The 16,025-nt window shown below is 44.6% G+C and overlaps 1 protein-coding gene across 2 annotated transcripts in view; it reads left to right on the forward strand.

The window, feature by feature from the left end:
* The window catches only part of LOC120926714 (ras GTPase-activating protein 4-like), a 186,678-nt gene that overhangs the window by 138,735 nt on the left and 31,918 nt on the right, over window positions 1-16,025 (forward strand). For both annotated transcript variants that reach the window (XM_040336869.1, XM_040336870.1), the window contains exons 11-12: window positions 2,482-2,546; window positions 10,441-10,553. In XM_040336869.1, coding sequence (XP_040192803.1) covers window positions 2,482-2,546; window positions 10,441-10,553 — 178 coding nt within the window. The remainder of the gene's footprint in view (window positions 1-2,481; window positions 2,547-10,440; window positions 10,554-16,025) is intronic.

The following is a 16,025-nucleotide window of genomic DNA, read 5'->3' on the forward strand; positions in this document are numbered from 1 at the left end:
GGATTACCTTGAAAATGTATTTATACCCCTTGAACATTTCCACATGTTGTCATGTTACAACCAAAAATGTAAATGTATTTTATTGGGATTTTATGTGATACACCAACACAGAGTAGCACATAATTGTGAAGTGGAAGGAAAATGATAAATGGTTTTCAATTTTTTTTACAATTAAATATCTGAAAAGTGTGGCATGCATTTGTGTTCAGCCCCTGCTAAGTCAAAACTTTGTAGAACCACCTTTCACTGCAATTACAGCTGCAAGTCTTTTTGGGGACGTCTCTACCAGCTTTGCATATCTAGAGTGACATTTTTGCACATTTTTCTTTGCAAAATAGCTCAAGCTCTGTCAGATTGGCTAAAGAGCATCTGTAAACAGACATTTTCAAGTCTTGCCACAGATTCTCAGTTGGATTTAGGTCTGGACATTGACTGGGCCATTCTAAAACATGAATATGCTTTGATCTAAACCATTCCATTGTAGCTCTGGCTGTATGTTTAGGGTCGTTGTCCTGCTGAAAGGTGAACCACTGCCCCAGTCTCAAGTCTTTTGAATACTCTAACAGGTTTTCTTCTCCTGTATTTGGCTCTATCTATCTTCCCATCAAATCTAACCAGCTTCCCTGTCTCTGCTGAAGAGAAGCATCCCCACAACATGATGCTGCCACCACCACCATGTTTCACAGTGGGGATGGTGTGTTCAGGGTGATGTGCAGTGTTAGTTTTCTGCCACACAGAGCGTTTTGCTTTTGGGCCAAAAAAAACATTTTTTGTCTCAGCTGTTCTTCCAGATGTTTGCTATGTCCCCACATGGCTTCTCGCAAACTGAAAATGGGACTTCTTTTAGCTTTCTTTCAACAATGGCTTTCTTATTGCAACTCTTCCATAAAGGCCAGGAGTGGAGTGCACGACTAATAGCTATCCTGTGGACAGAGTCTCCTTCCTCAGCCGTGGATCTCTGCAGCTCTTCTAGAGTTACCATTGGCCTCTTGGTTGCTTCTCTGATTAATGCTTCCTTTGCCCAGTCTGTCAGTTTAGGTGGAAGGCCATGTCTTGGTAGGTTGGCAATTGTGCCATACTCTCTTCGGATGATGGATTGAACAGTGCTCCATGAGATGTTCAAAGCTTGGGATATTTTTTTATAACCTAACCCTTTTTTTAATTTCTGCAAATTTTTGCTAATTTTATTAAGTGTAATTAACCCTCATATATACTGAAGTGCCGGATTAGTAACCCTGTTTACTTCACTTTGCATTTTATAACCTAACCCTGCTTTAAACTTCTCCACACCTTTATCCCTGACCTGTCCGGTGTGTTCCTTGGCCTGTCCTGTTTGTTCACTAAGGTTCTCTAACAAACCTGTGAGGGCTTCACGGAACAGCTGTATTTATACTGAGATTACACACAGGTGGACTCTATTTGCTAATTAGGTAACTTCTGAAGGCAATTGGTTCCACTAGATTTTAGTTAGGGGTATCAGAGTACAGGGGGCTGAATACAAATACATGCCTCATTTTTCATATATTTATTTGTAAAAAATTTGGAAAACTGTTTATCATTTTCCTTTCAATTCACAATTATGTGCCACTTTGTGTTGGTCTATCACGTAAAATCTCAATAAAATACATTTACGTTTTTGGTTGTAACATGACAAAAGTTGGAAAATTTAGAGGGGTATGAACACTTTTTCAAGGCACCGTACTCACAGTAAGGATAGGTTTACTCTACTGCGTTCAGATCTTGATCTGATTTTCAGTGCAATTTGGTTGTGTTTTAGATGTGGTTTGTGTGTCCTATGGAGCCAAAATCTCACTGGAATCACACCAAAGTGTAGTACAGGATCCTTTTCCAATATTGTACCATATGTTGTTGCATTGATGTGAAAAAAGATTCCATTGTCATGTGATTATGTGTGACTCAAATTGCATTAGCGTGAACTAGACCAAAGGCTAGTTCGGATGTAAACCAGTTAATCTGTCAGTATTATTGGGGAAATGTCATGCAAGCACCATGTAGATAGTACTGTTGGGATTGAACTCCTAGGTGACAACTAGGGATAAGCTCTGGCGTGTTCACACAGTCCACCTGCAGAGCCCGCCGGGAAGTCTGCACAGCGCTGCGCTAACCACAGGAAGGAGACATTTCCCAATCTCTGCAGTCAAGCATCGGGACAATGTCTCCCTGCCTGTGATTAGCGCAGAGCTGTGCAGACTTCCTGGCGGGCTCTGCGCGTGGACTGTACGAACACGCCCGGGTTCATCCCTAGTGAAGACCATTAAAAGTAATACTTGTATCAACATGCATGTATTGGAAATTGGGTGATGTTGGTTGAATGATGATGGGAACCAGAGCTTGAATAGATAAGCATTCAGTCTGCACATGTGCTCTTTTCTGTTCCGTTCATTTTATGGTTGATAAATAATATTTCTAGATTTTATATATTGATGTTTGAATTGTAAATCAAATATATTATTATCACAGATGAACCAAACACATTATTCAGAAGTAATTCTTTGGCTTCCAAGTCAATGGAATCCTTTCTTAAGGTAAACAATATATTTTTAATTTATCATCTTAATTCTCAGTCTTGTCAAATGTTTACGTGTGAAGGCTTTATCTAATGAATTCCCAATTGTTTCATGCTATGTATATTTGTGACGGTATCGGTATGATATCCCCGTCAAGCATTCCCTCCTCTCCATACAAGAACATCACAGGATTCCCCACACATGAGTCAAGACTGGATGCTGGAACCAAGACACTTTATTGACACAAAAACTCAGCTTATATGTGGTTACAGCCTGTTAGGAACGCCCCCCTCACACAGTGGGGTTTCCCATACAGATTATAGGAGACAAGTCGGAGCCGACCATGCAGACACATTTCTTTAGATAAAGACATCAGGGGAGTTAATTAATACACTGAAGCAATCAGAATAATTAACATACTACTTCTCTAATCATTTAGCCTGATGATACAATACTCATCTTTTAAGGGTAAACACAGATCTTCTTTACACGACACAATAGATCAATTAACCTTTAGAATAGTGAGGGGGACATTAGCACGTCAATAACCTGTCAGAGGAATGAATCACACATGAAATTCCTTTCTACCTCTACAGACATGGCTAGCAGGGAGCAGTACACCTGAGACATATAGGCAAATGTATCACAATGGCCCCCCTTTTGCTCCCTGCTCCGGCAAATCCGGTTGGACCTTTCCTGGTCCATTAGGGTTGACGGGTTTAGAGCTTTTAGTCCGAGGTTAACTCCGTTTGGCATGACTGACCTCCCTTGGCAACTGCTTCAGACTCAGGTATGTCACCGGGTCGTCAGATCACACGCCGGTCAGTCCCCAAGTCTTTGTGCGATCTGCAAAGTCACCAGAAGTCAGTGTGAAGACAGCGAATGGGTCTGTGCGCCGCCGTCTAGGTGTCCCGCTATGGGAGGGGGCAGGTTATGGCTCTGAAGTGACAATCACAGGAGATTCATAAAAAGAAAAAGTTATATTTGTTGAAATGCTGTAGCACTGGTGCTCAGAGTCCGGGGGGGGGGGGGAGGGGACTCAGAGCCCCATAAGGTCAGCCACCCCCTGCTCCCTCCGCAGCCGCCGGTTCTCCTCTTTGAGCTTCTCCAGCTCCATCTCCAGTTCATGGAGCCTGGGGGGGTCAGCCCGCTGTGACCTCAGGTGGTTGTTCTCCTCCTCCATGCGGCTTATGCACTCCTCCAGCTCTATGTACTCACGGATCAGATCCTGCTTGCTCATGTCCTGCAGGCTTTCCACGTGGTCCTTCATCATCAGGAACTGGGTGGTGGTGTAAGGGGCCACCGGTGGGCCCTTGGCGAACATCTCGGCCCGCATCTGGGGCGCCCGCTGCGATTCCATCTCCTCCAGTCGCTTCTTCTCCTCCCAGGTCCGCTGGTTATATGACTTCCAGGACCTCTTCTTCTTGGAGGGTAGCTGGTGGTGCCTCTTTCTGCCCAGCTCCCTCCAAGGCCCCTCCGGCTCATGGCTGTCGCCCATGACCAGCTGACAATGGTGTTCCCTGTTGTCCGTAATAACAGATTGTACCATGAGGGCTTCGTAAGGGGTGCCCAATGGTTCTTCCTGACCCAGCTCCTGGGGATCCCAAGCCGAGTCTACACAATGGGCTGCTGCTGGTGGGCGGTACCCAGGTTGAGACCAATTTGACCTGGTGTTGTCATTCATGGGGCAATTCTGCTTGAAGTGACCCAACTGTTTGCACCGGAAGCAGCGTTGTTCGTTGTCCTCCTGGCGTGGGTAGCGAGGGCTATATGTCATCGGTCTGTTAGGCGGTTGGTATCTAGCGGCTGGTGGGTGTGAGGGCGCCGTTGGTTGTGGGGGTTGTACCCGTGGTGTGACCTGGTTTGTCTTGCGAGTATCCGCATATTCATCCGCCAACTTCGCGGCCTCTGGTAGAGTCATGGGCCTGCGATCTCTCACCCAATCCTTGACGTCCGTCTGGATGTGATTGTAAAATTGCTCCAGGAGCATTAGTTGCAAAATGTCCTCTGCGGTGGTGGCCTGGCTGCTGTTAACCCAGTTAGAGGCCGACAGGGACAACTGGCATGCCCATTCTGCGTAAGAGTCTTTCGTGGTTTTGCGTGAGTCCCTGAACTTCTGTCGGTGGGACTCTGGGGTTACCGCATAACGAGCCAGGAGCGCTTCTTTAACCCGGGCGTAGCTATGGATATCCTGATCTGGCACGGTCCGGAAAGCATCAGAAGCTTTGCCTGACAGTTTGCCTGACAATATTGCAACCCACTCTCTTCTAGCTATTCGGTGCAGGTTACATTGTCGCTCAAAATCCGCCAGGTAGTTATCAATTTCACAGTCCTTTTCATCAAAAGCTTTAAAAGCGCTAAACGGAATCTTCCTTGCGTCTGCTGTGCTGTACTCACTGTTCGGAGAAGGTGCGGCTGCTTGTTGGACTGCTGCCAGTTTTAACTGTAGTTCTGCGTCCCTTATTTGTTTATCCTTCTGTAGTTCTGCGTCTCTTATTTGTTTAGCCTCCTGTAGTTCTGCGTCTCTTATTTGTTTATCCTTCTGTAGTTCTGCGTCTCTTATTTCTTTAGCCTCCTTCGCTAACAGGTCCATCACTCTCAGCACCACATCTGCCCTTCGGTTTCGGGCCGAACCACGCTAGCTTCTCTCTCATTAGCTTGTTGGCTGGCGATTCCTCCTCCTGAATCACTGGTGTCTCCATCTCTTGTACTGCTGGCGTTGCTGCAATCCCGTCCTCCTGGTCTAGCTCCATTGATTCTGCTATGATGACCCGCTTGGTTTTGTTGCTAGCAATCCTTCCACGAACTTCCAGTAGTTCTTCCAGTGTCTGCTTGGAATCCGGGTGTAAAGGAGAGTAGAAGGGAAAATCCCACTGCTACCAACCAATTGTGACGGTATCGGTATGATATCCCCGTCAAGCATTCCCTCCTCTCCATACAAGAACATCACAGGATTCCCCACACATGAGTCAAGACTGGATGCTGGAACCAAGACACTTTATTGACACAAAAACTCAGCTTATATGTGGTTACAGCCTGTTAGGAACGCCCCCCTCACACAGTGGGGTTTCCCATACAGATTATAGGAGACAAGTCGAAGCCGACCATGCAGACACATTTCTTTAGATAAAGACATCAGGGGAGTTAATTAATACACTGAAGCAATCAGAATAATTAACATACTACTTCTCTAATCATTTAGCCTGATGATACAATACTCATCTTTTAAGGGTAAACACAGATCTTCTTTACACGACACAATAGATCAATTAACCTTTAGAATAGTGAGGGGGACATTAGCACGTCAATAACCTGTCAGAGGAATGAATCACACATGAAATTCCTTTCTACCTCTACAGACATGGCTAGCAGGGAGCAGTACACTGAGACATATAGGCAAATGTATCACAATATTTAGTCCCCATAAATAGCTTATAAATAATTACTAAAATCCCCAACTGCCTTCACTTTCTTTCAGTGGCGGCTGGTGCTCAAAATTTTTGGGGGGGCGCAAACGAAAAAAAAAAAATTGCAGCCTCACTGTGCCCATCACATGCAGCCACTGTGCCATCAAACGCAGCCACTGTGCCATGCCACCAAATGCAGCCACTGTGCCATCAATTGTCACCACTGTGCCATGCCATCAAACAGCTACTGTGCCATCAATTGTCACCACTGTGCCATGCCATCAAACGCAGCCACTGTGCCATCAATTGTCACCACTGTGCCATGCCATCAAACGCAGCCACTGTGCCATCAATTGTCACCACTGTGCCATGCCATCAAACAGCAACTGTGCCATCAATTGTCACCACTGTGCCATGCTATCAAACGCAGCCACTGTGCCATCAATTGTCACCACTGTGCCATGCCATCAAACGCAGCCACTGTGCCATCAATTGTCACCACTGTGCCATGCCATCAAACGCAGCCACTGTGCCATCAATTGTCACCGCTGTGCCATGCCATCAAACGCAGCCACTGTGCCATCAATTGTCACCACTGTGCCATGCCATCAAACACAGCAACTGTGCCATCAATTGTCACCACTGTGCCATGCCATCAAACACAGCAACTGTGCCATCAATTGTCACCACTGTGCCATGCCATCAAACAGCAACTGTGCCATCAATTGTCACCACTGTGCCATGCCATCAAACGCAGCCACTGTGCCATCAATTGTCACCACTGTGCCATGCCATCAAACGCAGCCACTGTGCCATCAATTGTCACCACTGTGCCATGCCATCAAACGCAACCACTGTGCCATCAATTGTCACCACTGTGCCATGCCATCAAACGCAGCCACTGTGCCATCAATTGTCACCACTGTGCCATGCAACACAGCAACTGTGCCATCAATTGTCACCACTGTGCCATGCCATCAAACGCAGCCACTGTGCCATCAATTGTCACCACTGTGCCATACCATCAAACGCAGTCACTGTGCCATCAATTGTCACCACTGTGCCATGCCATCAAACGCAGCCACTGTGCCCCTCAACTGTTGCCACTGTGCCAATTGTCACCACTGTGCCCTTTAATTGTCACCACTGTGCCCCATGATGCCACTGTGCCCATTGTCACCACTGTGCCCCATGATGCCACTGTGCCCATTGTCACTCACCACTGTGCCCCATGATGCCACTGTGCCAATTGTCACCTCTGTGCCCTTTGTCACCACTGTGCCCCATGATGCCACTGTGCCAATTGTCACCTCTGTGCCCTTTGTCACCACTGTGCCCCATGATGTCACTGTGCCCCTTTCCCTGTAAAAAGCACTTACCTGAGGATTCCATGTGCTCCCTCGATGTCTTCTGCCGCTGTGGTGAAGCTTCAGCCAATCAGGTTCCTGATAACCAGAATCCGGGAACCTGATTGGCTGAAACGGCCGTTTGTCTTATACAATGAGCGCAGATTGCCTGCGCTCAGAGTATAGACAGCTGAGAGCCGGAGAAAAGCCTATCAGAGCCGCTGGCTTTGATAGGCAGTTCCCCTCAGCCAACCAGCTGCCGCTATTCGGGTAACCGGCGTCCCGTTATCTGAATAGACCAGGCAGCGCTGGCAACCAACAATAACATACATTTGTGCATTTATGCACGAATGTGTGTTATTTGCGAGAGGGGGTGGCGCTGCAGCGCCCTCTATAGACGGCCGCCAGAACTGCGGCTAAAATGTCAAAATGACATTTTAGCCGAATAAAAGTTCTTAAAGGGCCCGTTTTTTTTTTTGTGACTGTGGGAGGGGGGGCGGTGCCCGTGCGTCCCTATGGACGGGCCGCCACTGCTTTCTTTATGCCTGTGTCTACAATTCAGTCTGCTCTCGCAGTATCTCCCTTTGTTGCCACCAATTCAGATGCACTGAAAACAAAGACTACTAGCTGGATTCATGTAGGGTGGCGTATGTTCCAGCCGGGGTAGCGTATCGTATTTACCCTACGCCGCCGTAAGTCAGAGAGGCAAGTCCTGTATTCACAAAGCACTTGCCTCCTAAGTTACAGCGGCGTAGCGTAAATGGGCCGGCGTAAGCGCGCCTAATTCAAATTGTGAAGAGGTGGGCGTGTTTTATGTAAATAAACCATGACCCGACGTGATTGACGTTTTTAACGAACGGCGCATGCGCCGCCTGTGGACATATCCCAGTGTGCATTGCTCCAAAGTACGCCGCAAGGACTTATTGGTTTTGACGTGAACGTAAATTACGTCCAGCCCCATTCACGGACGACTTACGCAAACGACGTAAAATTTTCAAAATTCGACGCGGGAACGACGTCCATTCTTAACATTGGCTAGGCCAGCTTTTTGTTGGACTAACTTTGCGCCTAAAAAAAGCCTTACGTAAACGGCGTATCTTTACTGCGACGGGCAAGAGTACGTTTGTGCATAGGCGTATCTCGCTGATTTACGCATTCTAGGCGTAAATCAGCGTTCACGCCCCTAGCGGCCGGCGGAACTAGACAGCTAAGATACGACGGCGCAGGCCGTCATATCTTCGCTACATTTAAGTGTATCTCAATTTGAGAATACACTTAAATGTACGACGGCTTCGATTCAGAGTTACGACAGCGTATCTACTGATACGCCGGCTTAACTCTTTCTGAATCTAGCTATACAAGTGTAAGTGATGAGCTGGAATGAAAAAACACATCCCTGAAGTCCCTTTAGATAAGCATTTTGCTCTCTGCTGGCCACATAGTGGTGAGACTTTAGCAGTGCTGATAAAATGTTATAAAGCAACTGCTGGGTAGACTACATAGCAAGATTCTACATCATCAAGTGACCCTCTCCCCCCCAGAACATACACATCTAAAGGACGCCTGAAGATGTGTTCCTTCACTCTGGTTCCGATGAAAAAGCAGTGACTGGGAGTCCCGCTGAGAGCAGAATTTTAAACAAAAAAGGCAAAAATTCAAATAGAAAAAAAACTGCATGAGGCCACACCCAATCCATATTAGGACTTTGGGGCTAGTATGGCTCTTGGCGGGGGGCCTTTGGCAAAAAAAAAAAAAGGTGTGAAGTCCACCCCCAAAATCTATACCAGACCCTTATCTGAGCATTTAGCCTGGTAGACCAGGAAAGGGGTCGATTAGCAGCTTGCGCCCCTCCCCCCTTCCGAACTATACTGGGCCACATGCCCGTAATATGCTGGGAATATTGCCAGAGGGGGACCCCTTGGCAAAGCACTTTGTCCCCATGTCCTGCTAATGAGGACAAGGACCTCTTCCCCATACTCCTGCCGCAGTGGTTGTGGGGTGCAGGGGTATGGGGTACATAATAATCATTCACCAAAATAAACACACAACAAAAAGTCCTTTATTTAAATAAATGTCCTGAAATGTAGATCTATTGTCAGTCACGTTGTCCAGCGATGTAGGTTCACGTCAATCATTACAAATGACGCCTGCCAACCCACACAGTGACTGCTGCTGTTGCCGATGCCGAATTACAGTTCTTCCCACTACTAAAGTAAACAAAGGAAAATGTTCATATATTGTCAATGATGTCATAAGTGGGTGGGGTCACCCAGTAATATCCCTTTGTTTAGTGCAGAACTGGCAACACCAATCATCCCCATTGCTGAAGTAAACAAAGGGGCATCACTAAGTGCCCGGCCTACTTATGACATCATTGGCCAGATATGGATATGTCCATGTGTAGTCAATGCTCAATGGCATCATAAGCAGGCAGGAAAAACTGGCAATGTCATTTGGTGACGGCAAGCTATGGGAGCGGTCAGGTTTGGTGGACAGACATTTTTTATTTTTTATTTCATCATGTGAAAATCCATAACATGCCCAAAGTTCAGCTCTTTTGTTTACACTTTGCTGTCAGTGGGGATGAATCCTGTTTTTTAAGAACTTCAGCGGGTGGATGTAAATTGATGTGAACTAAAAACTGTAAAACAAACTGCTTTTTCCTTGTAAATATAGCAATTATGAGTTAGTGATTAATGTGATGTATTATTATGAAATAAATTGGACTTTAGTACTCCTTTAAAGAAATATCCTGTGTCAGGGGTAAGACACAGGAAATATGATCCTGGTTCTCTTTAAGACCTTGCCGGGGAAACTTGCCACCAACTTTTGTACAGAAAGGAAATGCTACAAAAAGCTCAGTTTTTCAGCTATTCTTTGAGCCAAGTGACCTCCTCTTATATTCCTAAAGAGAATCTATTGGAGGGCAGATGAAAATTCTCTAAAGCAGGTGTCTCCAGGGATGCAGATTTAAAGCACAGCTTGACTTTTGTCAGTCTTGCTCATGGGCTAGAAGAAAATCCAGATAATAAAGCTTCAGAAATGTGTTAAGATTGGTAGGTAATCACAGCTTGACCCTTCAGCCAGCTCATAAAAATAACAATAGTTTTATTTTTCATATTCTTCATGTTTATGATGCAAATATTGTTTATACTGTAGGTAGCAGGAACCCAGTATTTACACAGTGTTGTTGGACCAACAATCAATCGTATCTTTGAAGAGAAAAAATATATTGAACTGGATCCTAGTAAATTAGAGATTAAAGAAGCTGGGTAAGTGTGGATACTTTATTAATATCTAATATTATCTAGTAAGTTAAAACTGAACTCCAGGGAAAACAAAAGTTCCCCCTTGCTGTGGGGCTTCCTCAAAGTGCAAGGGTTAAATGCTCATTTAGGTCTAGAGTATTTGTAAAAGCACGTTTACTGACCCACTCACCTGCCCCGGCAGGTTCCCTACACACTTCCAGACCAGCCCCCCTAGCCTCTTCTCCCCATGCTTTGACAGTTGCAGGTCCTCTGACATCAAATTTATTGCAAGGCCCATACCCTTGTATTAGACATGAGGGTGCCTAGGGACAGTCTACGTATGGAGCGTAAGATAGTAGGAGAGCGGTGGCTGCTGGGTAACCAAGGGATCAGGTATGTAAAGCTGCTTTTTCTGGTAAACCAGCATTTAACCCCTGCAGGAAAGATTTTTCTTTTCCCCAGAGATAGGTTTTAGTAATATGTGTTAGAATTAATTATATTATGCACTGTGAATATAGTTTAATGAAGACAAAATATTTATCAGCAATCTAAATCCTGAAGCAGGTGATTTTATAGGAAGTCTTGTACATTCCAGCATTTTTAAGCAAAGAGCAGCTGCATGCAAGCATTGCACTTTACAAACCTCAGCATTTCCATGTTTCCCTTGTGTATTTTTTCCAATGTGAAAAATGTGGCAGAGCCAGGAGGTTTACTGCTGAACCACAGCTGAGTTGGGGGAAAGCTCCATGGTCACTGACAGAAGTAAATAAATAAAATGGGGTTTGGGTGGAGTTTTATCTAAAATTTAGCTTATTGCAGTTTCCCCCCCCCCCCCCAAAGATTAATAATGATAGTGTTCACATAAATTTTACACTGACCAGAGGCTGAACATCTGACCTTCCGGTGTTCCTTTTGTCCACTTGAAACAATTTTAGACATACCAGAAGTGTATCACATAAAAAATAGGATGTCAGAAGCAAGGCTTTGCCTGTAAATCAGAGAGAGGAGGAAGTAAATACTGATAACTAATGATTTTCACATCCTTTTTAAGTGCATGACTTTATAGTGCATAACCATGTATTTTGTTCTCTCTTCCATTGAGAGGCACATGAACTCTTTCACCTTCAGATTGTATAGATATACAATGGGGTAGAACACTGGAAAACAAAGAAAACCATAGGCCCAGGTTAACCCCTCCAACTACCAACATGGTTCTGTTTTTTGCTAGTGTCTTAGGAGGATGAATGTCTTATCATCAGCTCTGCTGTGTAAGGCTAGCATATTTTTTGTTAGCACCTTTATTGTTTATCTCTTCAATATTTTTCTTCTTCAGACAAGGCTCTCTTCTACATTGCTGCTAGAACTTGTCTCTTACACTCCAGCTATCAGGTGTGCCCATCCTCAGCCTGGCTAATGGAGTACCCAATTCAGATCCCACAGACTACATTGTAAATATAGTCTAGAAGTGACCTTCAAATACTGAGTTCCATGTGGGGCACTTTCCCATTTTTTTTTTTTTGTCAAAGCTTAATTGAACAAGCTGAAGCTAGAAGCTGATTGGCTATTATGCACAGCTGCACCTGATTTTGCACTCTCCAGTTTTAGTAAATCAACCCCAGGGTGTTTTGCACACCCTTATCCCTGGTGCTTTGCCTGTTTCTGAAGACCGATTGATTGGTTGGGTGGGATGAGCACTCAATTACATACGTAGGTTGCTGTGCACCTTTAACATCCTCTGTTTTTTACCTGTTTTGCTTCAAGAAGGAGTTAACACAGTGAGACTGAGCGTTGATGTCATCCACTGAGTAGAGTGTCACTTGTGTGCAGTTTTGTCCTTTCTTTACTGCCATACAGGCTCGAGGAGGCATCTCCCCAATGCTGCTCCTACTTACAAAAATAACTTTGATCTTCAGTACATTCCTGCTTCTTGCCTCCAGTTACTTTGGTTATCTTTATCCATCCAACCCTTACCTTCTGCCAGCTGGTACTAAGTCTTGCTAGGTCTACCTTACTGTCATGTAGTTGCAACATGTCTTATTCTAAACAAAAGGGGGGACAGTTCGACATTCTCCACTAACAGATCCAGGGCTGCTTGCCTTCTGCTCCTAAAGTCTAATATTTCATTTTTGCCTCTGTTAGGTGTTAGTTCCTTTCCCTTTTGCATAAGGTTTTTTTACTACAGTCATTCAAGGCTTTATGGCCTGAATCACCCATTTATTTGCTGACTTTGACCACAGAGGCCATAGTCATTGAGCTCCTGTGTCTTTTTCTGTAGCTTTAGGTTGAATTACCAACAGCCTTGGCGTCTTCTGATTCATCAGTCACTGGGACTCTGATTCTGAATGACTCTTGTCTTTGATGTCACAGTCCACTGCTATCAAATAAAAAGAGAAGGTTTCACTCTAAAACTAGAGGATGAGCCTGTTGACTCTCCCAATGCTGTTTCTAGTCTTGAGTGCTTTAATGCCCCTAAAGCCACAAAGACTTTGCTATTGCATCCACTGTACTAACTCTTTAACTTTTAGGCCCCGTACACACGACCAGTTTCCTCGGCAGAATTCAGCTTCCGACCGAGTTTCTGGCTGAATTCTGCCGAGGAAACTGGTCGTGTGTACACTTTCGGCCGAGGAAGCCGACGAGGAGCTCGGCGAGGAAATAGAGAACATGTTCTCTATTTCCTCGTTGTTCTATGGGAGCTCTCGTCCCGCCTAGCTCCTCGGCGGCTTCAGTGCTGAACTGGCCGAGGAACTCGATGTGTTTGGCACGTCGAGTTCCTCGGCCGTGTGTACGAGGCTTCAGAGATTGGAAACACAATGAAAAGCTCTTTATTTCCCCCAAGGGCTAATTAAACTTGTACCTGTTGGAAGAACCTTTTACACATAAACGATCTACCCACACTGTGAATCCAGCAGTGTCCCGCCTTTAAAATTGACTACTATACCCGTGAAGGGTGTACCTGTCTTTAACCACTTCAATAAATGGCACTTTGAATGACAATTACTCAGTCATGCAACACTGTACCCAAACAACATTTTTATCATTTCTTTTCACACAAATTGAGATTTATTTTGGTGGTATTTAATCACTACTGTTTTTTTTCTTGTGCTATAAATAAAAAAAAGAGCGAAAACTTTGTGAAAAAATACATTTTTCTTTGTGTCTGTCATAAAGTTTAGCAAATAAGTAATTTTTCTTTATACGTTTTGGCCAAATTTATACTGCTACATATCTTTAGTAACAATAACCCAAATCAGTGTATATTATTTGGTCTTTGTGGAAGTTATAGAGTCAATCATTGAAAATTGATCACACCTGATCACACCTGATGTACTGAAGGCCTTATTTCTTATTTCTTGAGACACTGCCCCCCAAATTACCCCTTTTTGTAAATTGGACATTCCAAGCTTTTTAGTAAGTTGCATAGTGAGTTTTTTTGAAGTTGTATTTTTTCCCCACAATTCTTTGCAAAATTAAGATTTTTTTTTTTACAAAATTATCATACTAACAAGTTATTTCTCTCACACAGCATATGCATACTTGCAACTACATTCTAAAACACATTCTGATACTCCTCCTGATTATGGTGATACCGCATGTGTGAGACTTTTACAAAGCCTGGCCACATACAAAGGCCCAACATCCAAGTAGCACCTCCTGGTGTTCTAGGAGCATAAATTCGACATATAATTTCATGATAATTTATCACATTTTGAAGGCCCTTGAGCACAAGGGCAATAGAAACGCCCACAAAATTGGAGTTCTCCATTTATATAATATTTCCAACACATAGCATGTACATAGCAAAAATTGTACCCCAAAATAGATTCTCCTACTCCTCCTGTGTAAGACGGTACCACATGTGTGAGACTTTTACACAGCCTGGCCACATACAGAAGCCCAACATCCAAGTAGCACCTCCAGGCGTTCTAGGAGCATAAATTACATATATAATTTGATGATGACCTATCACACTGTTGAAGGCCCTGGAGCACTAGGACAATGGAAACGCCAACAAATTGACCCCATTTTGGAAAGCAAACATCCCAACGTATATATTTTCTATGAAGCATTGTGAGTCTTTTAAACGGCTCATTTTTTCCACAAGTTTTCAGAAGACGTGGAAAGAAAATGAAAACGCATAAACCATAACTGGAGCGCTGGTATACAGCCAGGGAGGTGGGGGAGGCGGGATGGGAGGTAGCATAGGGGAAAGGGCAACTTAAAAGTCCAGTGGGGAAATGTCCACGCTGCCTGAATTAGGGATATAGGCGACCAGCTGTCAGAGCAGAAGCAGGCTCTGTAATGGAAGAGAGGAGAAAGCAGAGCGGCGCCAATCTGAGTGCAGCCTAGATTAGTAAAATTCAGGTTTATTTGTAATAAACTCACATGTTAGTGAAGATAAGCAGGTATTGGGTACAATTAGTAGTCACAGGCATTCCTTATCATCTTGCTGGGCATGAATCCCTTGTGGTCTGTCCACTCCAGTAGTGTCCGAGGGTCCAGTGGTGCCTGGCTAACCCCTGTTCTGGACTTGAGCCTCGGACACCACCAGAGCGGCCGGACCACAAAGGATTAATGCACAGCAAGATAAGGGATGCTTGTGACTACTAATTGTACTACATTCCTGTTTATCTTCACTAACATGTGAGTTTATTACGACTAAACCTGAATTTTACTAATTTATGCTGCACTCAGCTCTGCTTTCTCCTCTTCCCCAAGAATTTTACTCCAACCTGTTCACCATTCCTAGACCATGCTATTTTAGATCTCAGAGCTCTGAACGTCTTTATTTGATCTCAGAACTTCTGCATGGAATCCACCAGGTCTGGCATTAAATCCCTTCACTAGGGAGCATTTCTGGCTTCTGTGGACATCAAGGATGTATACCTACATGTCCCCATTTTTACAGCACATTAGTGTTTTCTACACCTTGCTGTGGGGCCTCTACACTACAAGTTTGTGGCTGGTTTGTGGGTTGTTCACCAAGGTGCTTTTGAACGGGAGATCCCTCATGTTTCAGAGGAATATGTTCAGTTCCTTAGCGAGAAAGTTGTATTTCATGGCCGACCAAATTGCTGCTCTTCTAAAAATTAACCAAGCCCACATGACTCCGCGGTGTCTCCACGCGATTCAGGTCCCCCACGATAAGAAGCCCCACCTCCAACCAGCTTACAAGGAGTCACCCCCCCATCACCACTGGGGGGAAAAAGGAGGGGACTCCTGGAAAGGGGAGATAAAGGGTGTCTTTTGGGGAAAGGGTACAACACGGAGACCACCCATGATTTTTCTTCATAGGTCAAAAGGTTCAATGGTGAACAAGGTGTGACAGCAAAAAATACTTTTACAGGTTTGTTTACCTGATGGGCTTGGGGAGAGATTTTCTGTTAGACAGCAAGCCAGCGTTCTCAATCGCCAAGGTGCTGGCCCTTTATTTTCTTTTGTGGCATCTCTATTGTATGAACAGACGGTCAGGCATTTGCTTCACAGGCACTATTG

The sequence above is a fragment of the Rana temporaria genome, chromosome 2 (genome assembly GCF_905171775.1).
Source record: "Rana temporaria chromosome 2, aRanTem1.1, whole genome shotgun sequence".
In the NCBI taxonomy this organism is placed as follows: domain Eukaryota; kingdom Metazoa; phylum Chordata; class Amphibia; order Anura; family Ranidae; genus Rana; species Rana temporaria.